Genomic DNA, 13,445 nt, shown 5'->3' on the forward strand with positions numbered 1-13,445 from the left:
TATCAGGCCTCTTTGTAGCAACATAATCTATGATGTCTAATACATAAGATTACTATTTTTGAGTTAGTATGCACACTAATTTGTACTATATTATTTCAGTTTGCCACATTAGAATATAAAATATTTCCTAATATACATTCAGGAAGATTAGCTGAGCCAAGCATTTTCACCATCGTATGGCTGCATTAAACTATTTGCCTTAACGAATTCATAGCTAGCTTGTTTCTTCCTCTTTATCAGTGGCCATTTAAATTGTTTTCCAAAATATGCCTCATGTTCCACCTGACCTGTGAACATCACTGTAGCACCCCATCCCCGAGGGCAGGAGAGAAGAAATACCTAAAAACAAAAACAAAAAAAGATAGTTGAACTGTACTGGAGAGAGAATATGTGAGCGAAGGCTCCGAGAGGAAACTTTGAGAGACCTACTGGCCTGTGCAGGAGGGGCAGAGTGCAAGTGTTTGGGGGGCTGCTTCGGGCCTCGTGATCAGCATGTTTACACCACTAAGCACGGATCCTTCCAGCCTGCCCTAGAATTCTGAGAATATAGTCAACGCATATTTCTTAGATGCAACTAGATTCATACAGTGATTTCATTGTAAGTGCTGATTTTCCATTTTATTCATAATATACTTAGAAGCACTCGCAGCCTCTGAAATTAATCAACAGTGTCCTCACCGGTTCCTCATGTCCTCCCCACCCACATATGTTAGCAGGCTTTGTCTCCACCTTTGTAGCATCACAGTCCTGTCTAAGATGACTGTTATTCATCTTTAATTTCACAGAGAAATGTCCAAGTTGCTTATTCGTACATCTTGGATGACTTATTGCATTTTTATTTTCCCCTCTGGAGTTGTAGATTTTTGTATTGTTTGTCTTTAATCCTGAGACCATTTACTAAGAAATCTTGATCCCAATGCAAATAATCCAATTAGTTTGATTTTAAAATTCTTTCCTTTTCTCCTCTGGTTTTATGTTTATTGTTGGAGGGTCTCTTTAAGCAAAAACAAATTTTGGAAGAACAGAAATAACTTACAGTCCAATCAAAATGAGTTAACTTGAAAGTTTCTCTAAAGATTGGATGAACTAAAACTTGAACATTATAACTGTATTAATATATACTACTAACTATATTAATATCCATTAAGCAAAGCAAATATATGCAACATACTTACTTTGGACAATATTAAATACCTTTTGAAAGGGGTGAATTGGGGCTGCATTTTCAGGACTGCTTTCAGCTAAACTGTGTTACGAGGTGGACCTTTCTGTTACTGAAATATGCCATGCCGCTTCTCTCTAATGGGTGCATTTCTGTGAGCTCTGGTTCTGTTCTGCTCTTTTACAGGCAGTGTGTGAAGAAGCACTAAAGAACGGGCCTCGAGTGGGTCTTTTTCTAGATGCAGTCATTTTTGGAGGAGAAGACTTTCGAGCCAGCATAGGTGTCAAAGACATGTTTCTCTTCTCATTCTCTGTGCATATGTGTATATGTTTTTTCTTTGCCCCTTCAAGAATGGGCATTTACATGACAGTATATATTTGCCAACCATGACAATGGTTTTTCAGCTGAATGGGTAATACTTCCTGATAATTTAGGGCACCTCATAGCTGTCCTTCTTCCAGAACACTACATCATCACTTCCATTCATTTATAAAATAACTAATAAAGAGCGTGTCATAGCCTCAGACATGTTCAGGCATATATGACGTCTACTGTGTTCATAATAACTACTTTATGTGAACAGCCTCTCTGTTGCTTAAATGTGTTGTTTTCCCATCAGCCTGACGGCTGTCTAGGCTTCTAACACAAATTTAAGGCAGTTTCACGTTGCTTTGATGAATCATTTTCTACATTAAATGAAGTATGTAAAACTTTAAAATAGATCTTAAATTCCCCCTAAGATATATTTCAGAACCCCTTTATTATGAAATATTTATTGAGGTACTATGCTTGTTTCCACTGATCTTCCCCATCCCTTGGGCACTATGTCTTTGGTCTGGGTGCATGTATAACTAACTTGAGGCTGTGAGTGCATCTAGAAAAGAGGCCAAGGCCACAAAGTGTTTTCAGAACACCACTCCCAGTGGCCTGAATACAAGAGCTTTCCCTGAGCAGTGATACGGTCCAAATATAAACAGTGACAGTTACCCCCCTCCTGGGGGAAAAAGAGGAACCAGTCTTTCCAGGAGACTTTTGTGTATCCAACAGCTCAGTGGACACTTTCTGCCTCCCTCAAAATGAGTGTCCTTTCGTTTCCCCACGTTCTCCATCCACACCCTGAAGCTGCAGTATTTGGCTCAGAACCTGTTATGACATGGCATTACAAACACAGCACACGAATTCTGTGCTCAGTGACGGAAGTTAACTATTTCCACGCACAGCTGTTTGGCTACCTTTTATGGTGCTATCTTTGGACTGACACTTTCTGAGCAATGGCAAGAAGGAAAAAATACACCAGGAGTCCTTTGTGACCTATCAAGTCATTTGTGTCCAGCTCCTGAGATAGGGAAGGGGGCTCTTCTTAATGCACGTGCCAGTAACTACACGAAAAGATGCCTTGCAAGATAAAGAGACACATGTGAGATTTAACTCTGCCTCCACATAGCCCCCTCTTCATTTATATTTAAATCATCATTTCGCTAGGGAGAAATCCCCAGGAAACAGAGATGTCTTTACAAACGGCGTTTTTATAATAGATATCTAGGTCCAGTTTCCAAAGTTAACGTCTCCTTTCTCGGTCAACATTCTGTTTTCAGGTGCAACAAGTAGTAAGGAAACCCAAGATATTCTCTACGCCCGACAAAAGATTATTGTTGTAGCAAAGGCCTTTGGTCTGCAGGCCATAGACCTGGTGTACATCGACTTCCAGGATGGAGAGGGGCTTCTCAAGCAGTCGAGAGAAGGAGCTGCAATGGGATTTACTGGTATGATTCTTGATAATATCTTAGAAAGCAGTATCTAGATTAAGCAAACATTCCAGAAAAACAGAAATTTAACCAGGAACTGGTGTTTCTAATGTAGCCAAGTGTCTCATATACTTATTCCACTATTTGAAACATGAAAAAGTTATCCAGGACCAGAACCTGCCAAACAAATTGTCATGTTTGTCTTTGGCTCCACAAGTCAAAAAACAAAGCACTCGTTTTAGTTTCTCCTAATATTACTTACCAGTTTTTTCTGTCCTCTTATTTTGTTGCAGTTTTTGCTGACACGAGGGGAGGGATGAGGCCATTTTAGAAGTGTTTTTGAGGGAACTGCCGTAGAATTTGAGTTGATGGGGAGAAAAAAATTTCCTCAAATATTCAAAATATTAATTTATTTCTGAAAAAATTTAGTGGTATCTTCTTTGTTTTTTTTTTTTAATCTCATAACTGCTTTTTATTCTTCTGGCACTTCAAGCCCCCCTTACTCTCCCATCCCCCAGTAAGTGTCTGTGTACCTGGTGACACCTATGGGCATTGGCTGGCACTAAGATCAGCAGGTCCTCAAAATCCTGTCCTGGAGAACAGGCAGATATCTGTTGACTGGTGTGCCCAATCACTCAGACACCCAGGAGCCCAGGGAGCAACCGAAAATTGTATTTTTGCAACAGAAATCTATTTTTTGAAAAACCACAATAGGATTCTATACACAAACACATGTCAGCAGTTGCACGCACACACACGCACACACACACGTATATAACGATGGATAAAAAACACCATAAGCTCTTTTATTCTTATTTGTTCTCCTGCTGCAAGTTCTAAGGATATCCTGATCAGAGATGCACCCAAAAAATAAGGAAAAGAGACAAGCATCCACGCTATTCCTTTTGTAAATATTTTTGAAATGTGTTCATTTAGAGGTTAATGAAAGAAACATTTCATAAAGTGACCTTCAATGTAAAAGATACCTTCATGGATGTTAATTTAACCCAAAGTAAAATTGAAAGACTGTAGAAACCATTTTAGTGTTATAATAGAATTAAATAAAGCTCTGACCTTTGTGTTTGTGTTTTTAACATGAAGAGTTAAAATGTGATTCCCCCAATTTGTTAAGTAAATAAATAAATGTCTATTATAGAGAGATATTTCTCAATCATCTGAACTATTAATAAATGAATCCTCCCTACCTTTAATAGTGATTGAGAAAGAAAGAGTCCCTCCACTGAATCCCTGGTGTTGTCCTTGTCTCTGTGCCTGTGACACCTGCCTCTTTCCAACGACCTGTTAGGATGTGGCCCAAATGGAAAAGTTGGAGAAAAACTCCATGAAATCTATCTAACAGACCCCGATGTTGTTGGTCTAAAATATGTGGCTTTGGCTGCCAAGCAGCCAGATGTTGCTCTGAAATGGGCACTAATACAATAAAAAACAGAAAACACTAAATTGGTGGGGGCCTCTCTCACCATCACTCAGGATAACCTGGGTGTCCTCTGCTTCCTCTGGGGTAAATGTTTGCTCCAGAACTTATAAGGGAGTTTGAGAGTTTCTCCAAGAGACAGGACTGAATTAAATTGGTCCCTAATTCAATCGTAGAAGACAAGTTATTTCAAATCAGATTTAAATTTCTAGACTGTGCCCAACTCAGCATGAGGAGCTTACGGACTTGGCACTATTGTTTCTCAACAACAGGGAGTATTAAATCAGAAAAAAAATGGAAGTGGGAGGGAGAGGGGAGAGGATGAGGAGGCACGCAGGGTACAGTGCCCATTATATATTCAAGTGAACAAGTCAGTAAAGTAGGAAGCTAAACTTCAGAGCCATTTTGCAATTTTTAGAAAAAAGGTCTTTATTGTCCCAATTATATTTCTATACACCAAGAAAAGGTAATTAGTCTGATAATAAGATAGGAGATTATTTGTAGTATTTTTAAACAATAAATGCTTTAATGAGTATTTTAGACCACTCACGATCTGCTTGTCCTAATTATTTGTCATTTACTTGCCATACTTTGGGCTTTGCACAAGAAGGGAGAAAAGGAAGGAAAGAAAGGGGAAGGAAGGAAGGAGGGGAAAAAAGAAGGAGAGCTACACACCCTATCTGAAGCAAGTGGTTGAAAGTTTTAAAATTCAATAAAGTATTATGTTATCCATAACACTGATAAGGATCTGTGCTAATAAGGATTTTCTCGACTTTTTAAAATTAGATATTTTTTAATGAGTTGTAGGTTTTTTGAAACTTAGCCATGTAACAAACAGCTGGTTACAGTTTCTTTTCTGTAATCATTGTTTCATGGGGCCGCAATCCATGTAAATTGATTTTAAGTCAATGCATTGGCTGTATAAATGACTATTAACTTCAGGAATTATTTTTATAAAAAGAAACCAAAAATAAATCTTGGAATAAAGCTTTAACAGCCGACTTAGTCATCACAGTTATTCTAGTACTACATGCTGAGAAGAAAGATTATAAATATGAAGCACTATAGGTTTTCTTCTTTTTTGCAGTCTTTTGTAGAAGACAAAAATGACACCATCATACAGTTACCTAAAAGATTTGACAGGTATTGATTTAAAGCACGATATATCAAGTGGTACTGTAAAAAGGATTTCATGGTCATAAATTTTAATGTCTTCCAATTTTGCACCCTCTCAGTAATTTGTCAATAACAACTCTTATGTATAAAATATTTGCTTTGCTCCCACATGGCATTAAAGTCTGATGTTCAGTTGTTGGGATATATAAGATTTGACGAAAGATAACTTCTCATATGGAGGTTCATAAATTTCTAAAACCTAACACATATCTTAAAATTAGCCTCAGTACCAAAATATGGCTACTTAAAAGCCATCATTAGTTTCACAGCATTGTAAATAGTTTATGTTTGCGTCTCAATTTATAGTGTCTGTACCAAGAAGTTCCCATGAAATCTGGCTTTTTACACATCAGTGTAAATTATGTACATAAATTATAAAATTCAGGACTAACAATTAGTACAAAATGACTACCAGAACTGACATCCTTTATTAATAATATTGTAACAACTGTTAGATTGCTTAAATATAATTTCAATATCTACTATTGAAAAAAGTCTCATTTGTCATCATTGATGTTATTTGTTCCCAGAAATTATTCCTCAAGTAATTTAAAGCATCTTTATTTATATAAGATTTTAATGTTTTATTAGTATGCTGACAGATAATGAAATAGCAACATGAGGATGTTTTAATTATGCTACTGTAAAGAAAAGATATTGTCATATTTATTTACTTAAACTCTTTTTCATGAAATACTAAAAAAATTTTTTTAGAAACATTGTTCTTTTTTCTATTTGACAGAATAATGACAGTAACAGGAATGCACCTTTTATAAAACATCAAGGATATAATTTGTACTGGCTATATGTTAAAGCAGCTATTTCGAAAGCAAAGCAAGTTGATATGCCAACAAATATACTTAGCAGAGTAAATTATCATTAAGTGTACATTCATTTTTAAAGAACCAAATATGTCTATAATTTTATCATATAATAAAATATAATCTCGTCATTATTATAACATTAAATTATGTTGCATTTTATCAATGACCTGATTAGATTCCACTCTTCCCTGATTGTTACATTGTTTTTTTAATGACTACATGGTTTCATAGAATCCTGTGACTCTTATCTTTGTATAATGTTTTAATTTAAGAGTCCTTTTTAAAGCTTTTTTAAAACCGTTACTACAGAAATAAGATTTCTTCTGGGGTGTCTAAGCGTCTGTATAAAGGAGAAATATCCAATCTTCATTCCATAAGCAAAAAGGGAAAATCTGAGGGGTTTTTTTTTTTGGTTAGAGAAGCTTTATGTAATTTTTTATTTAAACATTTTTAAATGGAGTAATCTAGAGATCACAGTGTTCAAATCTGCCTTCTGTTTTACTATACTGAATAAAATTTTTTTCATTGAAATCCAATTTTCTGTTAGTGGTTAGAAGGGATACACTAAATTCATCTAAAAGAAAGAAAATTGAATGTATTATTGTAAGACACTATTGGTATTAATATAGTTGTAATGTCTGCTTCTGTAAGCTTTATGAAAACCAACAGACCACTTTTAAAAGAAATCATGGAAGATGGGATAATGGTACAGAATAAGCAAAAGACAACTTGCAGAATTGGAAAGAATTAACATGTAATTTTTTTCTACTTTAACTCAAAATAATCACTTTAATTTGCAGACATTATCCTTTTAAAGTTCCAGCCAAAGCAGTTATTCAGCGAGCTGCCTGGTCAATCCACCTGTAACTAAAAATGAGAGATTATCTGCTCTAAGATGGCATTTCTATAGGATCGGAAACACAATTACTCCCATTGTTGTATTTGTTCTTATGGGGTATTCTGGAAAAGCCTGCCTGATTGTGTTATTTTCTTTTTAAAAAGTTCTAAAAATAATTAGTTATTTTACATACAGACTGTAAGGCATTCAGGAGACTGGCATGGTTGAGACATTTTGTTTGAACATCTGTTTGTTGTTTTGTGTTTCCGGTGTTATTAATCTTTGTGTAGGTAAGCAGGTGATACACCCTAACCAAATTGCAGTGGTCCAGGAGCAGTTTTCTCCTTCCCCTGAAAAAATTAAGTGGGCTGAAGAACTGATTGCTGCCTTTAAAGAACATCAACAATTAGGAAAGGTAAATGTTTTGTTAATGCCTTGAAACACTGGTGAAACTGGCGTTTAAAATACTGTGGGGAAGAATGGAAAAATATATATTGTTTGAGTGGTTTTTAAAAACTCGTATTTTGAGGAGGAGGATATGTGTGGGCTTAGGGGGGACAACATTTATCACTGAGAAATTCACTTAAGGTAAATTTGCCCTTCCATGTTCCTAAATATTTCACTCACTGGATCTCAAGTTTCTCATTTTATTTTTTTCATAAATTATATTGGCAGCCTTTGAGAAAATAGAAGTCTGTTTAGTTTTACTCTACAGACCCGATGCAGCATTCATATGAAAATAATTTTAGATCAGAATGAGAGCAAGTTGTAATGAAATAAACACAGTTTGATCAAATGGTTCTTGTGGAGAGAATAAATAAATTTCAAGTTCTTTTAATTTGGGGGGAAAAAAGTACAAAAATCTCCGGTTTAGTCATTTAAGAGTGGGAGGTTGTATATGTGTTAGTACCAATTTCTGGACCTGAGATTTGGATAGAATGGAAAGCAAATTAACACTGGAGTATGGTTGTTCCTAATTTAGTGCATCATTGAGCCTCGCGTTTCCTGCTCTGTGGGTTTCTGCTATGTAAATATTGCAGTGGTGATGCACAATCTGTCTCCACTTTGTGCCAGTAACACTTAAATTAGGTGTCGCCTGAAGGAAGATTTTATGCTAGTTGCAGCATTGTCAGTTAATTATCTTAAAGGTTATTTGCAATAATACTGTTTGCCTCTTTTTAAGAGGATGAGGGGAAAGTTGCATTTATAAATCCATCCTAGAGGTTATATCTAAACCTGGCCTTGTTACTTACATAAGGAGTGAAGTTTTGATGCCTGTAATGCAAAAGTACTTAGGGGAGAAAGAATGTTGAAACATTATGAAGGTTCTAAATGTTAAACAGCAGTACCCCCTACAAAAAAAAAAAAAAAAATTCGTTTTCAGTGGTGAACTGGTGACATCAGTGTGAGAAGTGTGGCTTACACTTTTCACTGGCAGTAAAAACACCTAAAAATCCCAGGACTTTCGAAAGTAGGTAACAATATTAAGTGGGTCACTCCCTCCCTCTCATTACCTGCCTTCAGCTCCAACCATGCTCACATGCTCACCCTCACACACTTTCAGGCTCATCTTTGCACAAACTTGCACTTAAAATCAAAAGACAGAATATATGACACTGGAGACATCCCATTTGGACTATACCAGTTTCAGGATAAACAGCAGCCTTTCGTTTCAAATCAGTAGTGACCATCAAAAAAAACATATTGCAGTGCATAAAAAGATTTTTTCAGTTGACATTATGTTTTATGTCCATTTCTATATCTTGATCCCAAAATCCAGATCCTCCATGAATAAGTATAGATATTTATCTAGAGAGAAGAGCCGTATACTTTTACATTTATACATCAAGTAACTCCATCCACTCCCCTCTCCTGCATGCTTGCCCGTGCACACACTCACTAAATGTTCTGTACCTCTGTGTGTGCCTTACGCCAGCTAAGGATATGTACCTGATAAATACTTCCTACTGAAGTAAACTGAGGCAGGATGGGGACCATCAAAACGGCAGACCAAGTAGAGTTCCAGTCTGGGCTAACACTGCCTTCTTGAACTGTCTACACTGGGTTTCACATTGGATAAAATCAAAGGGCGCCACTGGCATTATAAGCAGCTAGAGGTATGGAAGAAGTTACCTAAGTTTCAGTAGCCAGCAAAGAAAATTCAAACTAGAAACACACTCTTTTATCAGCATTTAAGTTCTTGAATGAGGGAAAAACAGCCCTTTTCCATTATATCTTGAAAGTGCTATTCCCAGGGAAAATTGCCCTAAAGTGTCCTTGCCTTTTGATGATGGCAACTTAGATGTTAAATTCTGAACTGTTTTTTGTTTTGTTTTGTTTTTTTTAAATAAGAAATGCCCTCTTGTTGGGACATACGCTTTCACAACAGTGTGGTAGAATAGCTTTTCTTAACACAGAACCATAGAAATTAGAGCAGAAGGGAGACTAACTATTAGGTCATTTCTTCCCTGCCCCATTCGTGTAGGTTTGTTTCCTACAGCAAATTCTCCTGGTGCTTTGTCCAGCAAGGTTTAAATGATTCAAGTAATGGGGCTTCCAGTGGGAACATATGGTTATTTTATCCAGTCCGCATGTTTCTTTCACCTTGCCTATAAATTGGCTGGTCACAAAAATTGGGTCTGCAGGTAGGTGACTCTGGGTCTTGAGGGGTCTTGGGGTTTAAATAATGTAGGTTCTGTTTGTAAAGATTTAGTATAAATAGGTCGCTCAGTTGTATAAAATATTGCTTCCAACAAACATCTAATCTGTTTTATTTCAAATGTGACTCACTGATGAAAACATAAACCCTTGGATACTTTGTCCAAAGCACAGGTGACTCTCTCAGTGATGGGAAACTGATGGTTTGTGTCCTAGTGGGATACTTCCAAATTTCTAAAAGACCTTTTTTCGCCCTCTGTTGAAAATTTCATTCAAGTAATGCTTTCAAGCAGAAATGACCCAAGAAGGCAAAATTATGTATCATTGCTTTTCTCTACTTCCTGCTCCCATCTTAAATTATATTCTGCCCTAAGATGAAAGGTATAGCTGAAGTTCACAGTTAGTGCTGGGTCATTTGTATTTTCTGTAGTGATAATAATATTATTATTCAAAAATTAAAGTTCTACCTTTTTTTTTTCCTGTCCCCTCCAAATAACAAACTTCATGAGAATACTTAGATCACAAGTAGATAAATTATTGGGGTTTAGTCTTTAATATCACGGGAATTTTTTTTGTTCTATATTAATTAAAAGTTCTAAGGAAATAAAGTTTGATGCCCTTAGTCTAGTGTTGGCTAAAAAATACTTTACATTAAAAAATAATAAAAAATAACTCTCTGCTCATATAATCTGTCTCTGTTTGGCAGGTAATGATACTTGTGACTGCTTTGTTTCAGGAAACTAAAGATATTTATTTTCAGGCTAAAAAATTTTGTCTGGCATGACAGTCCCCATCATAAGAATTAGGGCTATAGATTGATATTAGGGACTCATTAAAATCTGTTGGAAAAAGTGTAAACATTCCACATACTCTATGCTCCTATTTTAATTCCCATAAGCTAAAATATTTCTACTTTAGCTGACACCAGTTGTGAGGTATATATCCACACTATTAATCACACTTGATTTTTTTCTTTCATCCTTCCAGAAAAATATAATTTGAGATACAGCCTGCATGTCATTAACTATTTTAGTCTCAAATTATTTGGTGAAATATTTTAGCCAGGATAAATCACTCCCATATGATTTGTTTTAAATTTGTAAAGTATTTTCTTAAAAGTTAATTTCATTTTTGATGTCATTTTTTCGTAATAACAATGATTCCAATATTTGAAAATTCTCCATTCAGAACTGAATTTAGTATTGTTCATTTTAAAATATGATTTTAACACTTGTTTTGTTACCAACTAAGAACCTTATCTAGTATGAAATTGGATAATTGAAATCATCCCAAGCAAATAATTAGTTAATATTAGTTGATATCAATAGAAACTGTAATTTGTATATAAATAAATACATATACATATTTATACTATATATATATATACATTCATAAATGTATGCTACTGAGTATTTTTTCACATCTGTATTATAAACTCAGTGCTAAATTCATCACTTCTTAGGCAAAAATGACAGCTAAAGGAAATAGTCAGTTGCTTTTTTAAAATGATTGATAATCCCAGGAAACCCTACATTAAGAATTTACCATTTCTTTTCAAATGGTGGCTCTAACAGAAAAATATGAAAAAATAGCAAAAGGTATTAAGAATAGCAACATGTATTACATGAGATCGATCTTTAAAGGTACTATGCTAGAATATTCATATTTCTGCAGTGTCTGGCTACCAGTATAGCTTTGCTTCATTTTCAGTATTCTAAGCACTCTATTCATAGTAAATCTGTAAATGCTTTATTTGGTTTTGGAAGGATTTTGTTTAAATTTTTCAATATTTTTTGTTCATTATAGCTTCGCAAGCTGGCTAAAAACCGAGGAAGGGAAAGTGTCCACCTTTAAAATCTAGGTTCCACTAGTAATTATAAAGGTCAAAAATAAGGTCACTAGCTGACATAACAACTATGAACAACACACATAACTGAAACATCCTAACTTCACTCAAGAGAGAGCAATAATGCAGATTAACATGTTTACATTAATAAGCAAATCCTCTATAGGAATATAAATTGGGAACTTACATCTTAATAAAGAAAGAAAAAAGAAAGAGGTTTTTTCCCTCATGTAAGTCTTTTCGTCTAGAAAATTACAAAGAATAATTCCCCCTCCCCAATATTGAAAGCAAATTATTTTCATAGGTATCTGATTACGGCTCAGACACCTTTCGTTTGTGTTTCCAAATGCAGGGCTTTACAAAAGAAATACTGTTTGGTCCAGATGGCCTTCTAGAAGGCTCCCTGAGAGAACTCAGAAGTCTCTCTAGCCAAAAATATTGTTTCCGCTTATTCAAGTGCCAGAAATCCCACTGCCACTCTTTCACGCAGATCAAATAAACCATCCAAAGATTTGGTTGTTGTCTTTGTCAAAGGAAGCGGTTGCTTCCACTAATAGACAACAGTGTGCCCTCCCACACTCATGCATCCCACTGCCCACAGCCTTGCCCCCTTTATTTGTTAGCAGAAATGCTAAAATCAGAACTGAGTGATTGCCAGTAAAAGTGAAAGAGGAAGGGACGTCACTCTACTTTTAAGATGCTTAGTTATTGCATTTCTCCATTTATTTCCTTGTTCATTGAAAATCTTTAGACCTATATCCCATAATTTTGACTTTAAAAAGTCAAGTTCTGGGCTTCCCTGGTGGCGCAGTGGTTGAGAGTCTGCCTGCCAATGCAGGGGACATGGGTTCGTGCCCCGGTCCGGGAAGATCCCACATACCGTGGAGCAGCTGGGCCCGTGAGCCATGGCCACTGAACCTGCGCATCCGGAGCCTGTGCTCTGCAACGGGAGAGGCCACAACAGTGAGAGGCCCACATACCGCAAAAAAAAAAAAAAAAAGTCAAGTTCTTAGAAAAGTTGAGAGTCTGCCAATGGTGACTTTAAGGTTGATTTGATTAATAACAAATTGCAGATTTCTAAACGTTTAAAGCAAGGCAGTACAGTTTTACTGCTGATCATATCCTATTTCACATAGGCTTAGTGGCAAGTGGCTGATTTAGTGTTAGAGGATAAGAGATTTTGTATGTAGGTTAAATCTGATAATTTTTAAAGTCGTTTGTTTCATCCTTAATTTATAACACATTCTGAAGGATATTTTAATCAAAATACTTCTGGTTTATATGTTTCAGGATTTTTTTCATGCTCAATTTCCATTTTAAAAATGTAATTCTGTTAGATGAAATCTCAGAAATATTCTAGTTAAATCCCTTCGGTTTACAACTTATAAAATACACTGAGACCCAACTTGGGTTTGGAAGTTACCCAAGGTCACTCACAGCCAAGGTGGTGATAGAGACCTGACCAGACTTGGGGGCTCACTTTGTAAATAAAGATAAGAACATAGGTTAAATCTGGTTTCAGTTCGGTCACAATGAATCTGCACGCTAATGATCAAAATTTGATAGAGCTTTAAAAGTATTCAGTCACAAACAAAATGCGAATTTCATTAGTTCAGATTAGAATCTTTTTCTTAGTCATGCACTTTTTTTTTTTGCATGAGCAGAAACTGATGAGGAAGGAAAGAGCAGAGTATCCCTGTACCTTCCCAAACTTCCTTGCTATTATTCCCCACATCGCTCCCTCCTTCTCAGTTCTGAACC

General features: G+C 35.8%; 1 protein-coding gene across 3 annotated transcripts in view; it reads left to right on the forward strand.

The window, feature by feature from the left end:
* Window positions 1–13,445, forward strand: part of CLYBL (citramalyl-CoA lyase) — a 234,720-nt gene that overhangs the window by 210,708 nt on the left and 10,567 nt on the right. For all 3 annotated transcript variants that reach the window (XM_081214653.1, XM_081214652.1, XM_081214654.1), the window contains exons 5-7: window positions 1,349–1,442; window positions 2,758–2,925; window positions 7,471–7,595. In XM_081214653.1, coding sequence (XP_081070779.1) covers window positions 1,349–1,442; window positions 2,758–2,925; window positions 7,471–7,595 — 387 coding nt within the window. The remainder of the gene's footprint in view (window positions 1–1,348; window positions 1,443–2,757; window positions 2,926–7,470; window positions 7,596–13,445) is intronic.

This window comes from Mesoplodon bidens (genome assembly GCF_964165515.1).
Source record: "Mesoplodon bidens genome assembly, chromosome: 17".
NCBI lineage: Eukaryota > Metazoa > Chordata > Mammalia > Artiodactyla > Ziphiidae > Mesoplodon > Mesoplodon bidens.